The sequence below is a fragment of the Alosa pseudoharengus genome, unplaced genomic scaffold (assembly GCF_046254945.1).
Source record: "Alosa pseudoharengus isolate Yale_2024_CS ecotype anadromous, Long Island Sound unplaced genomic scaffold, YU_APseudo_1.1 YU_APseudo_1.1_scf_17, whole genome shotgun sequence".
NCBI lineage: Eukaryota > Metazoa > Chordata > Actinopteri > Clupeiformes > Clupeidae > Alosa > Alosa pseudoharengus.
In genome coordinates, this window is record NW_027468640.1 from 26,843,332 (window position 1) to 26,865,762 (window position 22,431).

Consider the following 22,431-nt stretch of genomic DNA (forward strand, 5'->3'; position numbering starts at 1 on the left):
TCAATCTAATTTAAATGGTAGGCAAAGTGCAACGTCTATCAACAAGTAAAGTTCTCTTGCATGAACCTGTGGGAGCATTGAGCTGGCCTACTGATGTTTGAAGTTAAGGTCTCGCCCATGGTGTTAAATTAGCGATTTGATTTCGCCCAGTCATTAAATTAGCTTTAGTTAGACTTTGCACTGTGCCAATTATTCAAATCAGGGCCCATAGTGTCATCCTGCTGACCTTCTGTAGAATCTTCCAGACTTTCTGATAGAAGCCCACAGGCACTCTGTTCAGGGCTCCATCCAGCCTTCTCCTGCGTAGCCACTGACCCTGACGACTGTCTTTTCCTGGATGAGCAACAGTTGCCCCATCTAACGACTCAATGGACGGAAACCGGCACCTCTACAAAGCAAATATATCAATGACGTGCCTATATCATGACATGCACAGAAGAAAGTTATAAGTTGTATCCCAATACTACTAAATTCCAGTGCTGTGTAAACTGGCACTAATGGGTTTTTGAAGGTGTTCCTCTTACCACGGATTCCACATGCTCAACATCCAAAGCGTGTGTGTGTTGACCCTGCGGGTGAGAAACACAGATATGAAAATGATAAGGATTTCTTTTAGAGGAAAGATACATTTGAAGGGAACACCAGTGATTTTTATGAACAAATAATATGACATACAGTAAATTAAATAAAATTAAACCGCTACTTTTTTCGGCACTAGTAGATTATAACTCCAATACTTGGCATGCTTTTTTCATATTTTATGCCATCAGTGATGAAAAATAGTTTGCTGCTCTGTCACAACTAAACTCCCGATAAATGCAATTACACATTCCAGAATGACAAGGGCTGCCATAATCGCAATTATGATCCAGAATGAAAAGGGCTGCCATAATTGCAATTATGATCCAGAATAAAAATTGACTGCCATAATCATGCATCATCCCTCTGATTAGAACTGGAGAATTAGCACCAGTAGAGCAACACCAACACCATAGTGTCACCTTTGATTGTTCTGACCATGACAACCTGCGTTCCTCCAACTACAAGGAAAATAATCACATTTCACATCACACTATTTCTTTGTGTATTTGAAATATGTACTAATAACGTTGCATATACGTCGCTTTTACTTTAAACACTCATTTTATAAATGTTTACAGTGCTATATCATCTCTATTCCATCTTAAATGTTACATTTTATTTTGTTATTTAATCTTAGTGTACCATATTAATGCTTTCCTAGTGCTCTTATTAACAAACTGACCTGCTGCTTTTTCTCCTCCAAAACATTCCATTCTAATGTTGTCCTTTTGTTAATGTACATCTGTCTAAATGAACTTGAGCTTGAACTTGAGATATTATTCAATAAATCCTTCTCCCTGATCCATGGCCATTTTATTTCAATATAGGATGTTGAGCACCATCAAATGTCCATATGGAAGAAGGTTCTGTACCATCTTTATGTCACTTTTGAGTTTGCTGATGCCCGCTCTCTCACTCTTTGTAGCTCCCACGTTGCCAACTTCATGGATAGAAATAGCAGGACTAGCACCTGTCTGTACAGAGCGAACTAAATGGGGGGAAAAAATAGTCATACACACAACAGCGAAGTGTATGACTCGCTTACTGTATAAGGAGAATAATGATTTTGCACTCATAACTAATATCACACAAAAGCTTCATCATGAAAGTGAAAAAATAGTAGCGTACACCTGTTGCTAAACAATTAAGGTGCACATGCACACAAATCCTAATCATATACTAACCACTCTTCTGCACTCCAAACTCTTTCCCACTCAGAATATGATGGAGCAGGTTCTTCAACTCAGAGGGACTCAGATTCATTAGACTATCTGTGGCCTCCTCACCTAAGGAACACACACACACACACACGCGCACACACACACACACACACACACACACACACAGAATAAGATTTTACATGACACAAGTGTATGCAATTGTCGACCATCAGGCCAGAGGTGGGACATACGTACCGGAGCAGTTAAGGGACTGGGCCAGCTCAGTGGCCATGACCTGGATGATAAGACCAATACGAAGACGGAACATTTCACTGAACAAGTTCGGCTGTGTTCTCATGTTCATGGCCAGGTACACCATTATTTCCTGTGTTAGAGGGGGACACAGTCACACACACACACACACACACACACACACACACACACACACACACACACACACACACACACACACACACACACACACACACACACACACACACACACACACACACACACACACACACACACACACACACACACACACACACACACACACACACACACAGAGAGAGATCTGTTGATATGGATAAGTCACTTAGAAGCTTGCTCTGGCTCAATAATAACAACATATGAGAATATGTTCACCTGAGTGAGAATGGCGATGGTGATGTTACTTTCACTGGCCTGATCAATAAGCTTGACCAGCTCATCTGGAGGCATGGGCCTGCACACATGCAAATGTGATATTCAAAATGTATAGTATATATATACTGTATATACAGCCTAGATTGTACTTTCACATCAATACACAGATGTTCATTATGTATGACTTATTATGTATGGCCCATGCATTATGCATGTTATTATTCATAATATTCATATGGAGCATTTGCTGTTGACTAAATGCTAATGTGAAATGTGAAAATATCGCTTTGCTTTTGATGAATGATTGCACTCCGCTCATTAGTAGTCTAATAAAGGGACACAAAAGGCATGGGAGCAAAGTGGTATTACTTTTTGGTTTGGCTCAAATGTTCAACTGCCAAAATATCAATATTACAGCTTTTAAACACATTCCCAACCGCATGTATCGTACTGTCTTCTACTCCATTTTTTCAAATCTTTCATATTGTGAAGTCTGTGTAGGGTGAAAATGTCTGATATGTATTTGTTGTGGAGGGTAGGAGATTTGTGGATGTGTTGGGAGGTGGACTAACGCGGAGATGGTCTTCTCTCTGGGCTCTGGTGGTAAGCCCACAGTCAGATGCTTCTGATGTGACAGCAGATCAGAGCAGGCCTGCCCATAGACACAAAACAAAAACAAATTCTTTCATCTCCGGCGAGTCTCGTTAACTACAGTATGTATTGTTTTGATAAAGCAATGTAAACGTGCCCATGCATTACTCTCAATTTACAACAATGAATGAAGTCAGCCGGCAAATCTAACCCAGTCAAGCTCCTCCACTTTCTTCCGGAGCATCCCAGAGATCATTCGAATGAGGCCCCACATACGCAGGTCACCGGCCTTCTCGTAAAGATCCATGAGCAAGTGGCGAACTGTCGTTCCCTTACCTTGCAGGCGTAGGTCCCAGTCCATCCCTCTAGAGTCGGAAGAAAGGGCCAATGATGAGTGTGTAGACAGGGAAAGAGAGATAAACCATGAAACCATGAAAAAGAATACATTTCTGGTAGTACAAAAAAATAATGGTGCCAAAACTGGTTCTTCAGAGCATTACCATGATAGAACAACCTTTTATAGTGCTTCAAAGAACCCTCAAAGCCCTCAAGATAGTTCTTTGAAGAACCATTAAAGAAAATGCAAACAGGCATGAAAAAAGTCTTTCTGAAGAACCATTTCCAATGTGAAGAACCTTATAGTGATGAAAAGTGACACTGAGCGGTGATACTAACTTGTCTTTAAAGAGAATATACAAGATGTCTGCCTGATCGTGTAGGTTGCGTGTTTCGGCGAGAAGTCGGACTAGAGCTTCGTAGTCGATGTTACCGCTGACATCTCGGGGCAGGTTACACTCTGCGGTCACTATCACCTCTGGGCCCTGAGGATAGCAAAGGAACAAAGTCACAAAGACAATGGCATATCAATACAGCATAGGGGTGTAAAGGTACACGTATCTGTACCGAACCATTTAGGTACAGTATGTTAGGTTGAATATTCTTATTGTTCAAGGTTCAATTCTAAAATACTATCCCAGTTCTGCATCAGCAATATTTTCAGTGAATTTTAGGCTTGCAGTACCTAAAGGCTTACCGTACCAAAAATGAACCGAACTGTGACTTGAAAAAACAAATCAATGCAAATGAACACACACCTGACTCTGAGGTCCAGAAGAATCTCTAAGGTTCAGGGCGGGTTGAGGGGAGCGGAACAGCTTAGTAGGCAAGTACATGTGAATGTCTAGAGTAAAAGGAAGATGCACATTTCACAAGTTACATGTATATCTAATAATCTAAAGTAATTGCAAAACAATGTGGTAACTGTGCGACTACTCAATTAAGTTTACTAAAAGTAACATTTCTGACATCGCAGTTAAAAAAGTTGAAAACTGATGAGGACTAAACAAGAAGCACAACTCACTTTGAATCTGCAGATCTTTAGCTTTACGCATAAGTGACACCATCTCTCGTGTCTTATTCGCTGCTGCTTTGAAACGACTCAGGCCGGTCACTCTTTCGGTCACTTGGAGACCTTGCCTGGGAACTGAAGTAGCTAAGAGCTGGTCTAGGTACTGCGCCAGGTCATCCGTCTCTGAGAAAGAGAGATCAATAGAGAAAGAGAGAGATCAAGAGAGAAAGAGAGAGAGAGAGAGAGAGAGAGAAAGACGAGGCAAAAGCAAGAAGTATTTAGAATATTGCTGTGGAGATGTTCCTTTAATTTTTGGAAGAATAGATTATTAGATTACTAGAATAGATTATTATATAGATTACATTTTTCCAGAACTGTGCACACATGCTTTTCATTTACAATTTTGTAATGTGCCATGCACTTTGCACCTACATACACAAAAAAATACAAATATATAATCTTGAAAAGTCATGCATAACAATGCCAATTTCTCTATTGTTGAGACAAGTAAAGGATTATTTCATCTTTCTTTAAATCCATTTTGCAGCAATCACATTCACTCTGCCAGCGTGCTTTCAAGAGGATCACATGCAATGAAGCAGCGTAATAACACCACAAAAAGTTGTGGTAACACTTGACTTAGATAGTCTGGCCACAGAGACTTAACAGATCATCTGTTAAGGTTCATGTTCAGTATGTAAAATTGTTGCTGAGCAATAGCTGAACATCACCTTACCCAAATACAACCCATAACCTTAACCATGGGGTTAACACCGTATCAACAGATAGCTTGTTGAATCTAAGCATCTGTAGATAGTCAGACTATCCGAGTAAAGTGTAACCAAAGTAGCAGTCAGGCTATTCTATTGCAGTCACAATGATGGTAGGGTAGATCTGTACTTAGCCAGGGTACGTGATTAAAAGGGTCAGGGATATGAGAGGATCAGTGATTAACTAGACATGAAGATGACAGTTAGACAAAGCAGTGGAAATTGTCTTTGAAGTCATTAGTCATTTAATTAAGTCATTTAATTTAATTAATTAATCAAAGTGACACTTTAGTTTTCACTATTAAGACTCAAACCACTCAAAAAAGTTTTTTGTGTCAGTTTGAGTTAAAGATGCAATTCAGAAGAAACATTGCAACAACTATAAAAAAAAAAATGATAAATCAAAAAAATATGATAAGGTTCTGTAACAGGGTCCTGTACAGAGCTGATCATTGTGGAATGACATGGTTCTCTGTGAACTCTAATAACCTGTTACCTGAAACTGCCGTCAGGAACATCAGCCTTTTTATTTTTCTTCAAATGAAACATGGTGAATAAAGTGGTGTATTTTTAGACAAACATGAGCATGAATGGAACTGTATTGTACCAATGGCTGATGCTTCTGCATCCCCTCCCCACCCTTACCATCATTAAATTCGAGCTCATGCATGGGCCGCTCAAAGCAGTCATTTTCTTCATCCTCTTCATCATCATCATCATCATCATCCCAGGCCATGCAGCTGCCCCGATTCTTACCACTGTCCATGAAACTCAAGTGCGCAAAACAGGAAGTGGTCAAGAACTCTGACAACTTCCCCGTCTGTATTCTATCAGTGAGGGAGGGAAAAAGTGTGATTAGGGGAAGTGGTGAAATAAGTGTGTGATTAGTACAACAGAAATGAACAAAACAAAAACACAAAACAAAATCCGACTGGCATTCCAATTCTCATAGTGGGAAAACGTGTTGGTGAGATAAGTGTGTGATTAGTACAACAGAAATTTGCACACAAAAAAAACAGAGAGGAACCACATGACATTCCGAATCTCACCTTGCTCCTCCATAATAACCATCCTGAAGTTTTTTAAGTGTTGCAAGGACAGCCGGATCCAGGTCAGTATGGTCTTCAGCTGTGAGAGCAAGATAACACATCGCTCAAAACAGCATCAGGCAAAGACAATCATATCTATGTGGGAAACTGACATTTCAATGAAAGATGGTACTACTTTTCATGGATTCAAACTAATTCAAGTAAAGCAAAGGTTTGATAAGGAGGAAGCGTATATGAACCTACTCAGCATAGTCTGAGAGATGGGAAAAGTGACCATGGGTCGACCAGTCATCCTCCAGCGTGAAGACAAGTAGGATAGGTCAGTGCGTAGCATATCCACAATCATTCTGTTGTCCAAAGCAAGGTAAAACTGCTGATGGTCAATAAACTGCAAAGAGAGAGAGGAGGTGTATATACAAATTTGGCTGGCTACAACTCTAGTCTAGTCAAGTTTACATAGTGAATATTATGCATTCCTAGAATATTATTGAATAGTATGCATTCCTCGAATATTATTGAATATTATGCATTCCTCGGATATTATTGAATAGTATGCATTCCTCGAATATTATTGAATATTATGCATTCCTCGGCATGCCCACAGAAAGTTTCAGAAAGTTTATAGTTAACAAAAAGTTTACTTTTCCATATCAATTTCCAAATCATGGCAAAATAACTGAAATGATAACATCCATGGCATCTGAAAATCAACCATGGCAACATAAAGTATAAAGTTTATAATGGGCCTGAGGCACATGATTATATATAAAACTGACGGTCCCCCAGACAAATGTTCTGTGTGACTATCATGGTGTAGCATTAAATGGAACCTCCTTGTTCTCATGCCATCATGTACCTGAGGAGTGAAAGCAAAGATGGTGTTCCGGACAATGTACAGTTTGGACGTTCCCAGTACTCCCATCCTCCGATAGGGTCTTCCCGTTAGGCCCAGTCTGTGGTTCCGCCCTGTGGAGTAGGGGAGGACAACACACTACAGTGACCAAAACAGTCCATGATAGAGAATAAAAGAAGAGAATAAAATATAATCACAAATGACATAAATGACACTATGTATTCTGATTTCACAGATTGTGTGTGGATTCACAAACAGCCTCACAGTTGACCTTCTCTGAATTTCTTAAATTGTGAATTATTTCTAAAAATTGTTGTCAGTTGTGAAGCTGTTAAGCACCAATCACACTGGAAATGTGGAGGTTGCAATGCACAAAAAGTCATATCTGGTTGCATTAGCAGTGTGATTGACTGAATTGATAAGCTTTGATTGGTCAAAATGTTTCAACCAAGTACCATTGATGAGCATTGTGTTTCAGCCCAAGTTTAAACCAAAAGCAGCTCTGGCAACTGGCAAAAGGGCAGAGATGTAGACTTTAAGCCTAGTTTACGCTCCCTTTTCATATGAAAGTGACTACTGTATGTCCGTTTCATACATTGATCCGTTCTGTCCAGATTCATAAGCTTGAAGTGAACAGAGTCAAATTATGGACTAAATCAACACAGAGAACAGACGGAGGCTCCATCTGAATCCGTATCCGTATTTAAAGTTCAGCATAAATGAGGCTTTAGGTGTCCCAGAAGGGTACCTCCTAGAGTGTGCTCCTATTCAGTCTTTATGGCTTGTCTTCATTTATTTCTTCTTTATTCCTTCATTCCTAGTGTTTATTCCTTCATTCCTAGTCTTTATTCTTTCATTCCTAGTCTTTATTCCTTCCCTTCCAAGTCTTTACTGCTTCCCTTCCCTTCCAATGAGTTGGGCAAAAAAATATTTTGGGTGAACCACCTCTTACCGAGTCTGGCATAAATGTGACTAAGCACCCGGGAGGGCTGTACTCGGATGGGGTGGATGTCTGCCACGGTCTCCACCTCAATCCCGTTTTTTATCAGCAGCTGCTTGATCTCCTCTGTCTCGGCCAAAACCGAGACTAAGAAAGTAGAAGCACAGAAAATGTAAATTAAAATTAAAATCTTTATGCAGATCAAACATAAATTGAATTCAATAAGCAATAGGTATATGGAACCAATACAGTGAGATTTGTATCAGGTTTCACAGACTTATAACTTGCAAGATTTCAAGAATTACTTTTTAATAGTCAAAAACTGTTTAAACTGCAATGCTGTCCCATAACTGGATTGCATAAATTGCTTTTGTAAATTCACAAAATGGTGAATGATCCTATTCATCAAAATGGTGAATGATCTTCTTCACTTCTATGAAGTAGCCTGTTTTGAGCTATGTAGTCTTGCAAATTATGTCCAGGTAATCTTAAGAATGCTAAATATCAACCAGGGTTAAAAAAAAAGTTTTGAAAAGTCTATTAAATTGGCAAACCTTGTACAACTACATCAGGCTTTGGGATAGTGGAAAAGCGCCGGTTCAGAGGATCAATCTCTCCGGGAGCCAAAAAACCCTGCACCAAAAACCAAAAGCTGCTTTAGCACTTGTAGAAAGGCAAATCAGAGATTCACATCTGTTCACAGATCAGATTAAGGCAAGACGGGTCATATCATATCTCAAAGGAACAGAACCGCAAAACACTAGAGAAGAAGAAAAAGAAATACACAAAACATTAATACGTCACCTCTGCCAAGAGGCTCCCCAAAACATATAGAGACTGGCCCCATCTCAGAGGGCACTTGCCCATAGGTACCCTCTCCACGGTGTGGGGGTTGACATACTCCTCATCCACCTGGTCAAACACACATTCATTTACGTGAACCCAGAAAGTGTTAAATCAGAAATGGACTAACCACTTAGAAGAACAACGCATTTTCTCACTTTATCTGCTGGGACGCTGTAGAGTTCTGGTACCAGACGAATCCCATCCTTCTGCTTGATAAGAATGCCATCTAGAGCTTCCCTGTACTCTTGCACCTGATACGGATCAGTGATCAGCCAATTAGAATATAATGCTAGCAGTAGTACACAGATTCAAGCAAAATTCATTTACATTACATTTTTACTCTGGACATCTTCCCTTAACGTCTCTAACATGTTTACTTTAGTAAGCTGAGCTGAATATGAATGTTTACATTATATTTTTGGATGATACAGAGTGTATATTTTGATTTGGGACCAAAACAATGTTAATCAGAGTAGTTTTGAGTTACAGTTGTGCTCAAAAGTTTACACAACCTTTAAGGACACCAATTTTCTTTGTGAATGAATAATGTATCGTAAATAAATAAATGTTCCTCCACTTTTTTAGTCAACTTTAGCATTGTGTTTGTACAGGGTATGTAAACTTATGAGCATAACTGTATACGCATATGCAACCAAATAGCATAGGTGAAACATACTTCAGCTTGTCTACAGGGACTTTCTCCACACACACACACATGCACACACACACAGCCAACCTGCTCTGGGCTGTTGATGAAAATCCCATCCAGGATAAGGTAAGTCCAGAAGAGAGGCCACTCACACTCAATATTCTCAAACAACTTCAGCTCAGCAGACTCATAATATAGTCGGGTTGGATCCTGCCAGGATGGGGAGATGGAAAGAGAAGTTTGTGCGATTGCCAGTGGAAGAGAGCTGGAGTTGATACCTCACAAGAGGTCCTTACAAACCTCACAACCTCACACTTCTCACCTCTTTGGGGGTTTTGTGGCCATCCCTGAGGAATCTGCAACAACCATAGCGTCCCTGTAAAGAGGGAAAGATAATTATTACAGATTTCTGGAATTCTGGAATTCAGGAATTCTGTTCATAAGGCTTTAAACTTGTAAATACAGTCTGATATAGACCCTTTCAACGGCATAAACAAACAAACCTAAGGCATTTCCAGTGGCACAGAAAACAACATTGAGCTAATGGTAACTTGGGGACATACAAAAATGTCAAAATGTCAAAACATTTTGTAAAGCGTTATGCTAACGTCCGATTCATTTTCATTTTAAAGTATCTGCATTGGTTTTGAACGTTTCATCCAGAAACCCTCTAGGAACAGATTGAAAGTGTTTATCAGTAGAAAGACCTGCAGCTTGGAGATGATCTCCTCTTTGGTGAGATTGACTATGCTCATGTCTTCCACTGCAAAAGCAGGATACGAGATGATGGAGAGGACTCCTGCATCCACCTCCTTGGAGGTCGAGGCCCGGGGTAGCATGGAATTAAGGATGGACTGTGAAGAACAAAAAACAAATCTGATTTACTACCAGCGTTCTTCATATGGGCTGCATTAGGTCACTTCAGTATATCAATGATGCACATGAGGTATAGGGAACTTATTAGGACTTTTCATTATTTAATAAAAGAATACTTTACGCTGGTCTTACCTGGCAATGCTGAATGTCATCTGATAATGCATGGACAACAGACCCTGGTCCTCCTTTGGCACCAAACAGATTTAGCTCATCCAGTGCCTCCAGTGCAGCCTGTCACCAGAATTCAGAGAGCTTTATTCGTCACATACAAATACAATAAAGCTATCCATAAATGTATTCATTTAGGGCTTCATATCTTACTGTTCTACCAACATTCTCAAAACCACAACAACAACTTCATTCACTGCAGGGATAAATTTGACCAAAGAGGTACAAACTTTTTAGTGTTTCCATGCTGGTTGAGCAAGAACTAGGAATTATTATTCCCACGGGCTCAGGCCTACATCAGACCCTGTACAGATCAACTTTTTGGGAAATTATCTTATTTGAGGATAGATATCTTTATCTTCTCTGTGCGTGCAGTAACCTAGTCTGACACTGTTAGCCTACTTTAGCATAATTCACTCTAAGTGGGTTAGACTGATTAGCCTATAGCTAGCCTGTAGCTAAAAGGGAGCTATAGGCTTTCAATTCCAGTGAATTATGCTAGGCTAGGCTGGTGTGATCAGACTGGGTTATTGCAGAGAGGAGGGAATGTATCCTCTTATCTATCTCTGGGGTATTCGGCTAATGAGCTTATTGCCCAAAAAGTTGTAAAAGTTGCCCAAAAAAGGTGTAGAGTGTTCCTTTAAAGCCTTCGGCTGCTGCTCACCCATGGATCGAAGCAGCCAATCTGAGAACTGTACACTAGAGTAATCATACTGAGGTTAAATAAGGTCAGATAGCCCGAGGGGTGCTCCACCAGAGCATGGATCATAACATGCCATCCTAAGTTACATTCTCAGCTGCTCAGTGGAAGGGCAAGCCACTGGGACAGAGTGATCATGTCCAGGTTAAATCCAAATGTCATTTACTCCATGGTTTACTTGCTCTCACGCCTTTACTCTGTATAGGGTGTGTTGAATCGTTGACTTAAGTAGTCAGAGAACTATACATTCTATACAACTCAATAAAAATACATACCAATAAACCTAGTTTACCTCTTCTGAGCTGTGCTCAGCACCGGTTTATACATTGATTTGTATAAGGTTTATACATTGATTTTGCAAAATTTGATGTTAATGAAGTTAATAGCCTACACAGGGGCAGGCTATACATGGGAATGCATTTCTTTTTTTCCATTCTTTTTTATGATTAAAACACTTGATTCTGATTCATTAGGCTATCGGGCACTTCAGTTAATACACAGCTTTTTTATTTGCATAAAACACTGTCATGCAGAATGATGCGGCTAAATTTGTGGTAGCTTTGACAATGAGTGTTGCACTTACTTTGGCCATGCCAATAGAGCTAGCATTGAGCTCTGGGATACCCTGGTTGGTCTTGTCGCCTCTCTCCCACATACCATAATCCTGTTGGAGAGATAAAAATATATCTTTGCATATAAATATTATCTTTGTATAATATACAAGATACTATTTTTCAGCTTTCATCATTGATGATTACATAACTCAGAAGAAGAAGAATAGAATAAATGACAATCTGAGTCAAAAATAAAAAAAAAATGCACAAAATACACTTCTGTCTACTCACAGCCACTTTGTATGCAGTTTCAATGTAGAACATAAGGTTCTGGATTACATCCACTTCATCTTGTGTGTAGACAATGATGAGTCCTGTGAAACACAGCACAAAAGAGAAATAAACGGACATTGTCTAAATGTGTTTGTATTTTGTCGGCACTGGTGTTCATATACTCTTAAAACGAATGTATTCAAAACAACACAACTTGCGTTGTTTTTAAACACATCTCTGTGTCCAGATAGGGACAACACATTAGTTTTAAGTGTGTACTTTTGAATCTTCAAAGTAGTATGACAAATGGCAAATCACATTTGTATTCTACCCGTTATGTTATGAAACTGAGTCATCCCCATTTCCACAATTACAAAATATATTTGGCATGCACATATATTTTCCCAATCAGTACATTTATTGCATACATTTATGGTCTAGCATATGTCCAAAGGCAATATATTTTACATTACATAACATTAAACGAAACGAAATATAGGCTACTACTTGCAAGGTATTCAACCCCCTGGGCTTTTGGGTTCCAGATTAAGGAAGATGACAAACTACTAAGAAATGATCCGGAGGTGCCCTCTAAGGCCTAAGTATAGTTCTGTGGACACACACAGTCTCCACACAGTGCGGATGATTTCGTAAAACCACAAATTTCATCATCCGTATCTTCCGCACAGAGTATCTATGGAGCACCATCATGTTGTGTCTGCAGTAGTGTGCACTGGCTGGGTATGATTGTGTGTTTTTTAAAAGCACTAGCTCAGGGTCAAGAGTAAAAACAAAATGTATTCATTCATTTTTAGCAGAGTATATAGATTTACCGGTAGCTTTCAAGCAAAGTCATTCACAAAAAGGATGCACATTTTTATTAGCATGTTTGCTCCTTGCTACTTGAGACTCACTCATATAATTAGAGGTCTGTTTATTTCATGCTTGTGTGAATCATGGCTAATTATATCACCAGAAACGGTATTTAAAATAGAATTTAAGTAGAACACTATTTATATAGGAGTAAATGGTTATGAAGGGGCAGAGAGCTATACATTCACAATGATGTGATGGTTAGGTACGACCTATGCGTGGTCAAAGTAGTGATCCCCTTTTTGATATACAAATCACTCCAATGAAGAGGAAAATGAGGACTGAAGAATCAAGAGGATTCTTAATGCTTAAGCGAGGAAAAGGCACCATGAAAATATTCATGTGTTTTTGATGCACTATCTGTGAGGAAAAAAGCGGAAGTTGCATCAATAGGTTTCGTAGAAAAAAAAAGAAAAAGCTGTCCCTGTCCCCTGTAGATATGAACTAGTGAGAGAAGCTACCAGTAGTCTAGCCATTACTTCAGAAAATCTACAAAGCTAAGTAGCTGGCATTGGGGTGCAGGTGTCTACAATCCTGAGGGCTAAACTAGACTCTGGTGCAGGATGACAAAAAGCCACCAGAAAACAAAGCATATATGGAGGGTGCTTAAAGCTGCTGGCAAGATTTTTTTGATCATATTCACTGAAACAGACACTATGCTCCGACATAACAACATAAATCAGACGGTTTTAGAAAAAAACCCGCACTTCTACCTCCACCTAGAGCCTGTTATTTGTTTTGCAAAAATCCACAGCTCCCGGTTCTTCTGGTTCAATCAGAGCAGGGCTGTGTGAGATCTGACTGTCAATCACAGTTAGGTGCGCACTGACGAGCACAAACTCGATGAGACTTTCCAACTGTAGCTTTAAGGTATGGATAACATTTTTATGGTCATACAAGACCAAAAATATCCTTTACAATATACTACAGCATAACTGTTCATGATGAAAACACAGACTGGGAAAATATGCACAAGCAAGTGTGTTTTGTAAACTAGACAACGATGATGGTGATGATTTTCAGAAGGGTTGAACACGTTTGCAAGTAGCTTAAGCTACACATCCATACCAACCTGAGGCAGTCATTTGTGCCAGGAAGAGCAGGAAGAGAGAAGTGGCATCCACCTGGAGGTGGCCCCACTCTGAGTCCCCCACCACTGTGGCACATGTGTGGGTGTTGTACTTGGCATGCAGGGAGTCCTTGGTGCTCTTGCTATATTTGAACTTCTCCACTTTATCCAACTAAGCGGACACACATTTCAAAAAGGTATCTAAGAAGATCTACGTAAGAAAAATAGTATGATCTCCACAGGAGTAATTGCACAGAAATAGAGCTGATGTACAGCCAACTCACCTGCCTCATGATACATTGCAGTACTCCCCTCATTAGTTTAACTACACTCTAGAAAGAGACACAGGGTGCAAGAAAAAATATTATTTTTGAAAAATAAGACACTTTTTTTTTTTGCAGTTGCCAAAGAATAAAGTACTGTATTCTAAATGATGCATGACTGCCCTTTTGACTGCTTTTAATAGGTCACAAACATAGACAGAGATTACCAGACAACCAAACATACCCAGTTCAACTTTGCCCTTTCCCTCTACTCCTCAACCTAATTAGGACAGAGTAACTTGAGATTCCTGGTGCTCACACTGTCTCTGCCTCTGTCTAACCAGAGCTATAACACTTACATACAAACACCTTCATACTGTACATACCATTAATTACCAACATCATTGACTGATATTGTCAAGCCTCTTCATATCAAGAGACGGACTGATATGACATGGATTAAAGAGCTCAGAGCTCTGCATGTTAAATAATTCACAGATAGAATACTATTCGGTATTTAATAGACAACAAAATCTAGTAATCAGTAAGTTTAATGCAACAATAAATGTTTGGCTTCTTGGCAAGGATTTGTGGTTCCACTGTATTTGAAAATGATCCCATGTTAAAGCTGCAGTTGGCAAGATTTTTTTGATCATATTCACTGAAACCGACACTATGCTCCGACAGAACAACATAAATCAGCCAGTTTTAGGAAAAAACCTGCACTTCTACCTCCACCTAGAGCCTGTTATTTGTTTTGCAAAAATCCACAGCTCCCAGTTCTTCTGGTCCAATCAGAGCAGGGCTGTGTGAGATCTGTATAAGTATATAAGTATATATACTCTTTTGATCCCGTGAGAGAAATTTGGTCTCTGCATTTATCCCAATCCTTGAATTAGTGAAACATACTCAGCACACAGTGAACACACAGTGAGGTGAAGCACATACTAATCCCGGCGCAGTGAGCTGCCTGCAACAACAGCGGCGCTCGGGGAGCAGTGAGGGGTTAGGTGCCTTGCTCAAGGGCACTTCAGCCGTGCCTACTGGTCGGGGTTGGAACCGGCAACGCTCCGGTTACAAGTCCGAAGTGCTAACCAGTAGGCCACGGCTGCCCTCAAAAAGATCTGACTGTCAATCACAGCCTGGTGCAGTCTGGAGCGCACTGACGAGCACAAACTCGATGAGAGGGTGCTCGGTGGTAGTGGGGGAGGGACATGAGAGTTGTAAACATTCAAAATTTTGGCTAAGTCCCCTCAATCTGTCAGACTTGCCAACTGCAGCTTTAACAGCCACAGAATGAGAGCAGGGCATCCTCTGTAGGACATGTTCTGTGGTAGGCCCTCACACACATATTCAGTCTGGTGACAGCAGGTTTCCCTTTCAGTCGTAATTTGTAAAGCGGCCTATCAAGATCAGCTTACCCTAGACTCTCACTGAGGCTTCAAAAAACTACAGCTTAGTGCAGAGCAGCTTAAACTGAGATAATTATGAATCTGCATGCAAACAATGCAATGTCAATATCTGGAGTAATGTCACTGACTTATTTATTTGATTTTACCCTGTTTGGGCTGTTTAGGCTGAGAAATGTTGGGAAAAGTGTAATTCATTATTCAAAATAAACATAAACATAACATAAACAACATTCATAAGACATTTACTCTCTCAAGTTTTAATAGGTGAGCTGGCAGCAGTTTAGTTTCTGACCACTACACTGTAAAAATGTGTGTGCTCACCTGCTCCAGTTCGTAGGCCTTGGCTTTGTCCTCATCACGGTCAGCATTCTTGCGGTACGCCAAGCTCAGGGCCCACACAGACACGATGCTATAGACGTTATCCCGGACCCAGGCATGTGGCTGATCTCCACTAGCTGGTAGCAGCCCTGTCACAGGGTCCTGTTCACAACATAACAATAATAAGGCTGTGATACAGACACCTGTATACAGACATCGATGTAAGCATTTGATGTAGACCTTCGTATGAGAAAAAAAGACCATTTTTATCCTAAAAGAGGCATTTTAGATATTTTGTGCAAAACTTGCTCGCCACCATTAGCTAACTAAGTTGCCAACAGACAACAACTCTTGCAAATACCAACAGCAGCAAAAACACAAATAAAGATATTTTTGTAACTTAACGCCATCATGCTGGTTTCCACTCAAGTATTTTTGTGGCATAATGCTATCACTATGCATAGGGCTTTGCCGACAGATAATGCTAAGCTGGTTTTAGACCATTTGGTGAACAGCCTTGGTAAAGAGAGTCAGATGAATTAATCAAAATATTGGCTAAATATAACATCTGATTCTAGTTACAAAAACATTCTTTTAAAGTATTTAAAACATTACAAATATCCTTACTACACATGGACTTTATACTTTCTGAAGCCAGGGTTCGCTTCCTGCCTCTCATTATTTCTATGCAATGCTGGATAACCATCTCTTCGTTCCTACCATTCACTAAACCAGCTGACTTCTCCCATTCTAAACCAGATGATTTTACATGGATTTTAGCACAAATGTTCACTCCTTTTTAGTACACAGGTAGAAGCAAAATAGCATAGTGCTTTCAATTTCTGATGATAGATGCCACCTCTGTTTCTTGGTACGAGGCTGTGTTTATTTTTCGTGACATTCCATTTGGAAAATACACTTGAAAACTTGAAATACACTGGTGGTGAAAAAAATGTATGCTGACCACCTAGCAGATAGAAATATCTGCTTGGCAGGCAACAGTTAAGAAAAAAACATTTAGGCAGACTGAATCTATAATTTAACACGAAAAACTGGCATCCCTCTACAAATTTGGCATGTGACAACACTGACATGGCTTTATTTTATCAGGGATTGGGATCATATCTCTCACTGAACTAGATTTTACCTCAAACCCAAGCATTTCTCTAATAAGATCAAGAAAAAGCCTTCCATTGGAGAGTATAGAAGAGCAGCTGCATCGCAGGTAGAAGATCGGTGAAGAAGTACAAGAAATGTGTTGAAAAATTCAAAGACTGCATACAGGACAAGGCAGTATCAGTATCCTGCAATGCTTAGCTGAGGTAAATTCCTCATCCTGTGATGACAAAACTGATTAACCTGACGAGCCTTGTAAAAGCTTAAATAAAATGGCTGTGCCATTGTTTTGGCCCGTATTCTTTGAGTATTGTACTGCTCAGGGCACATGATGGCTAGGCTAAGATTAACAAGTGAAACCAGGGAAATGTGGTAAACACTTTTGATTACTTTCGGGGACACTACAAAAAGTTGTATATGAGATTCTTTAAACGAGTCAGTAGTTTGAAAACACAACCAAAGCTTGTAAAAGTCAAAGTCAAGGAAGACGTTGAAAACTTCTCTTTTCCCCAGTGTGCAGCTGACTTTTTCACTAAGCCAAGAAGGGTTGATTACTCTTTGAAAAACACGGCCCCAAGCACTTCCCAATCAACTATGACAGGTGTGTCAGAAGAGACTCCAGCACGTGGAACTGCATATAATGAGATAACTGCAAAATAAGTCCCTTGTTGGGCAGCATCAACTCCAAATGTTCGATACCACTGTATGATGAAGGTAGAAAAAGTGTACAATCCAAAGAAGATTGCGGAGTCAATAAAGACTGAACAGTCCAGAATGCACAAGAAAATTGTAGCCTCCCGAGTTCCTGAGGAGAGAACAAACTGCAAACTTATTCAGCTACCTCACAGCAAATAGACACACTGTTCCTGACACACACCGCACCATCCTTCCTGCTGGATAGGTAGATGATGATAATGAAATGAAGTAACACTCCCAAGAGTCCATTTTCGATAAAAAAAAAATTCCCCTCTTTGGGGAGCGCTGTGGTGTGTGACAGGCTACAGCGCCCGTACCATATTTCTGCTAATATTATTGCTGAGCCCTTAAAGGTGCCATGTGTAAGAATTGAGGTAAAAATATCCAAAAAATGAGCTACACGCATCAAAAGAATGAGAAGAAATAAGGGCGATGATGTCATTAAAAAAATGGCAAGGTATAGTGCTGCAGAGATATCAACCAGAATTAGCATGCTAAATTACTAGCCACAGCCCGACAGGTGTCATAATACCAGCTTCGGCCATGGGAGGCGGTATGCGGGCAACATAACCGCCAGCCAACTGCAATACACGTTTCTCGGTTGTTACTCTAGGGTAGACCAACTCACTTTCTGGAGGTATACTGCCTCCATGTTTTATGGAATGTGGAGTATGAATTGATTTTTTTGGCGGATATTACACATGGCACCTTTAACTTATATTTTTAATTTGTCCTTAGAGCAAAAAAAATTTGAAAATAGTTTACTCTGAAACAAGGCTGAACAATATAATGTGCATTCACATTGATTTCATACGATGACAGTAAACCGCAGGAGTAGACCTTGAATAGATGGCTGTGGAGATTGAAGATATAGTGGGGAGTGTGACACACACTCTGACACACACTCTATCAGTATTTCTCCATTCATTCATTGCAATTTCACCATATCCATTTCAGTTATTTCAGCCAAGAAACACATTGCTGGAAAAAAAAACCCATTCCTAGCAGTTTGTCAAATTGGCCAAAAGGGAAAGAAGCATCTCTTCTTTGGCATTATGGTGATGATGATGATGATGATGATGATGGATTACATTTTTAAATAGACCTAAATTCCAAGAATCAAATTCTACATTTTCCCAACACTGTATGCTCGTGGCAATGATGATACTCAAAAATCATTTCATTTCCACATCACAGATTTAGACAAGACAAAGGAAGTAGTGACAGCCAGGTGGTTCTTGACATTGCATTCATCAAAGTATTTCTATATGTGACCAGACCAAAAAATAATAAGATCTTCCCACGAGCAACATAATTTCCCATGCAAAGCCATCAGTGCTGAGCAACAATCACAGGTAATTTGCTACTTGTTGTATGCAATCGTACGGTTGCTATTCACACAGGAGACCTTATCAATTATGACACTATGTCAAAAGGGGAACAATGAATGTTTCAACTTTAACATTTTGGGTGTGTTCAGAAAGGACACCCAAACAGTAAATAAACACTCAATAAATGGGTCTCGGTCTTCAAAGCATGATGGGTAATATTGAAGTCAGAGAATGTGCACAATCTGGTGTATCGTGTGTCCATTACTGATGTAGAATGTGAGAAAACGGTGCAGAAAAGGTTAATAGCAAGTAAGATTCAGGAGATTCCATGATGTTGCTGTTTGTACATTTAAGTCATCAAGTGGCCCTATCCCATTGTTTGCATTGTTTTGTTTGTGTGATATAGCCTCTCTCTCTCTGTCCCTGTGTGTGTGTGCACACGCATGTGAATGTCAGGGCCAACTTGCTCTCTAACCATCTGGGACTGGGCCAGGACAGCTGCATGGGGACCTCACTCCCACTCCTGTCATATTGCCTAAACATCCTCTGACAGTGCACCCTCTTCAAAAATATAGGACTGTCAGCATGATTTTCTTGAAACTACAACTGAAAGGCATAACATACTGCCGTGTAAATACTGCAAAAGCATTTTAAAACTTACCATTTGTAATAATTCACCTCTAAGAGTCATGTTTGTTCATAATATTGTAAAACAATATATATAAACCATTATGGTCGCCCATACTGAGTGGAATAAAGACCTATAGCCTGGCAAGAGGCAACCAAGCAATTAAGTGGTAAGTTTTCATAGAGGATCAACACACACACACACACACACACACACACACACACACAATCCATAGCCTTCATTTGTTTCAGTTTGGCTTAAATTGTTACAGACTAGCAAGAAATAGGCTATTTTAAGGACGACCTGACATTAACACGTCATAAAGACTAATATTTAGAAAGACTGCAAGAATATAATGAGAACGGACAACGGCTAGTATTTGTACCAACATGGTTGGGCCAGGTCCATTGCACAAAGTCAAAACGTGTGGGCTATGTCGTGGATGATTGCTTGTTTTAGTTTGTAGCCTACAGTGAGGTGTCCCTATAATGTCATCAATGTATTAATTCGGATCGTCATTGTGGCGTATGGACTTGTGAGGAGGCATACTGACGCATGGAATCAGCTGCTAAATAAAATCTACGCCACTTTATAGCCTAAACATGCAAGCTTACCAATTTGATATGTTAAGGGAGAATATAATTCGCCTCACCTGGTAACGCAGGATGGTTTGCTGAACTATACGGGCATAGTTGTCAAGTTTCACTCCAGAGTTACTGCGACTCCTCATTGTGTCCGTGTAAGATTGTCTATTGTTTTCCAGTTCCCGTAGTTTTTCAAATAGTAAAGTACACCATGTTAGCTTTGCTAATCACCTATTGATATTGTCCAATTTTGTTTCTCTGTGACGAAATTGCTTACTTTAATTAATGCAAGCAACGTAACAGTCCTCCTAAATATTGCACAAACTTAAGCTTTATCCAAATGCCATTGCGCGCAATTATTTCCAAATTTACAAGACTGACAGGATAGCTTAATCTGCTTGTCGGCTACAAGGAAGTAAAACAAAACAAACAGAAATCTCTAATTAAAGTGATAAACTCAGTCCGATGTCTTATCGACGTGACGTTTCGAGGTCGCTGAAACTTAAAATATGCAGTTAGCCTGATTATCTATACAGATGAATTTAAAGAAGACGTATCTTAAATATTTTTTTTTTATCTTCAAGTTATTCTATGTGCCTGCAAGGACGCTAGGTTCCGCTCTCCTGGGCATAGGCACACGTGTTCCTGGATCGTCTCGGGTGACAAGGCCATATGAATATCGTGGTTATAAACTTTAGCAGTATTGGGCTGTCTTTCTAGTTGGGTTCGTAAGAAGAGGCTACATGACAGACTGGTCTATTTTGAGCCATAGATAATACATGCGATTAAGGGGGCAAAAACCCTGTCTGCAAATAAGTTCCAGCCTGACGATTCTGAAAAGGAATGTGTAGTTTTCTGAACTTACTGTGAGTTTGTGTTGCATGTGTTGTGTGTTTGATGATCACAAAGTTCAGTTTTGTTCAGTAAGTAAGTGGCCCCCAGCCACAAGAGGGCAGTGCAACTACACAGGCCTCAGAGGCCTAGGCCAGCCCTTCCCTGGCAGGAGCTATGAGCTTCAATAGCATCTGAAACAGACATTTGAGCACTGCAAATGGAAATAGAACATCAACATCATGAAGCAGTTCTAGTTTCATACACATTTTGGCATCAAAATCAGATCGTTTTTCAATAAGAGCACAAATAGGCCTAATGAAAAACCTACACAGTAGGCATTACATTACATTTATTTAGCAGACGCTTTTATCCAAAGTGACATACATTTGCCAGTTATATTACAAGGCCCATTGTCCCCAGAGCAAGTCGGGGTTAGTGCCTTGCTCAAGGGCACAACAGTCCAGCTTCTTAACCACTACACTACCACCAGGGATGGGCAGTATTTCTAATACATTTAAAATACGTATTTCAAATACAAAATACTATTTTGTAATTTGTATTTTATTGAGATGATGAAAATGCCTTCGTATTTTGTATCAAAATACTTCAGTGTTGTGTATTTTTGTATTTTCAAAATACTGTAAAATACTTTCTGTGAAACTCTGTGTCTACATCTATCTAACATCTATCTAACTATCTATACTGTAAAGCACGAAATCTCTGTCTCTGTCTGTGGCACCCTTGCATGGTCAAGCCCCTCTGCTCCAGTAGAGCGTTTATTTTCCTTTGCTGGAATGATTAACAGGCCCCATAGGCGTCGTCTGAATGCAACACTGTTTGAGAAGTTAGTTGTGCATAAAGGCATCAACTGAGGAGACACGACCAGTGTTGGGGAAGTTACTTTTAAAAAGTAATGTTAGCTCGTTACTCGTTACTTCTCAAAAATGTAACCCGTTACGTTTCTTAGTTACCCTCTATGGAAAGTAACTTTTTACATTACTCGTTACTTTTACGTTACTTTTATGTTGCTCGTCTTTGGGCAGAACCCAATATCTGTTCCTAAATGCGTAGGCCTACATAAAGTTCTACTATGGAGGACAAAATGTATTTCTTTTTTTGTGCTCTTTATTATAAAAAATGCCACAAACAGAGCACTTGACAAGAAAATATTGGGCTTATAGGCTTAAACACCACCACTAAAGCCCTATGAAACAATATCAAATAACATAGTCTCGATACATCTTAATCAGGCATATAGGTGAACACCTTATACACCTTATACTCTTTCATTAAACAGGCGCTC

The 22,431-nt window shown here is 39.8% G+C and overlaps 1 protein-coding gene across 1 annotated transcript in view; it reads right to left on the reverse strand.

The window, feature by feature from the left end:
• The window catches only part of phka1a (phosphorylase kinase, alpha 1a (muscle)), a 22,521-nt gene extending 1,586 nt beyond the window's left edge, over positions 1 to 20,935 (reverse strand). Inside the window, exons 1-29 of the mRNA XM_076289140.1 lie at positions 20,363 to 20,935; positions 15,943 to 16,101; positions 14,231 to 14,278; positions 13,950 to 14,118; positions 12,023 to 12,105; positions 11,761 to 11,841; positions 10,442 to 10,540; positions 10,141 to 10,287; positions 9,756 to 9,809; positions 9,521 to 9,643; positions 8,940 to 9,035; positions 8,743 to 8,850; positions 8,493 to 8,571; positions 7,951 to 8,085; positions 7,002 to 7,111; positions 6,389 to 6,533; positions 6,146 to 6,224; positions 5,742 to 5,923; positions 4,339 to 4,509; positions 4,073 to 4,158; positions 3,654 to 3,799; positions 3,190 to 3,343; positions 2,960 to 3,039; positions 2,388 to 2,466; positions 1,998 to 2,127; positions 1,767 to 1,868; positions 1,455 to 1,570; positions 525 to 569; positions 227 to 388 (exon numbers count right to left, since the gene is read on the reverse strand). Of these exons, the coding sequence (XP_076145255.1) occupies positions 227 to 388; positions 525 to 569; positions 1,455 to 1,570; positions 1,767 to 1,868; positions 1,998 to 2,127; positions 2,388 to 2,466; positions 2,960 to 3,039; positions 3,190 to 3,343; positions 3,654 to 3,799; positions 4,073 to 4,158; positions 4,339 to 4,509; positions 5,742 to 5,923; positions 6,146 to 6,224; positions 6,389 to 6,533; positions 7,002 to 7,111; positions 7,951 to 8,085; positions 8,493 to 8,571; positions 8,743 to 8,850; positions 8,940 to 9,035; positions 9,521 to 9,643; positions 9,756 to 9,809; positions 10,141 to 10,287; positions 10,442 to 10,540; positions 11,761 to 11,841; positions 12,023 to 12,105; positions 13,950 to 14,118; positions 14,231 to 14,278; positions 15,943 to 16,101; positions 20,363 to 20,440 (3,246 nt within the window). The 5' untranslated portion in view covers positions 20,441 to 20,935. The remainder of the gene's footprint in view (positions 1 to 226; positions 389 to 524; positions 570 to 1,454; positions 1,571 to 1,766; positions 1,869 to 1,997; positions 2,128 to 2,387; positions 2,467 to 2,959; positions 3,040 to 3,189; positions 3,344 to 3,653; positions 3,800 to 4,072; positions 4,159 to 4,338; positions 4,510 to 5,741; positions 5,924 to 6,145; positions 6,225 to 6,388; positions 6,534 to 7,001; positions 7,112 to 7,950; positions 8,086 to 8,492; positions 8,572 to 8,742; positions 8,851 to 8,939; positions 9,036 to 9,520; positions 9,644 to 9,755; positions 9,810 to 10,140; positions 10,288 to 10,441; positions 10,541 to 11,760; positions 11,842 to 12,022; positions 12,106 to 13,949; positions 14,119 to 14,230; positions 14,279 to 15,942; positions 16,102 to 20,362) is intronic.
• Positions 20,936 to 22,431: the final 1,496 nt, after the last annotated feature.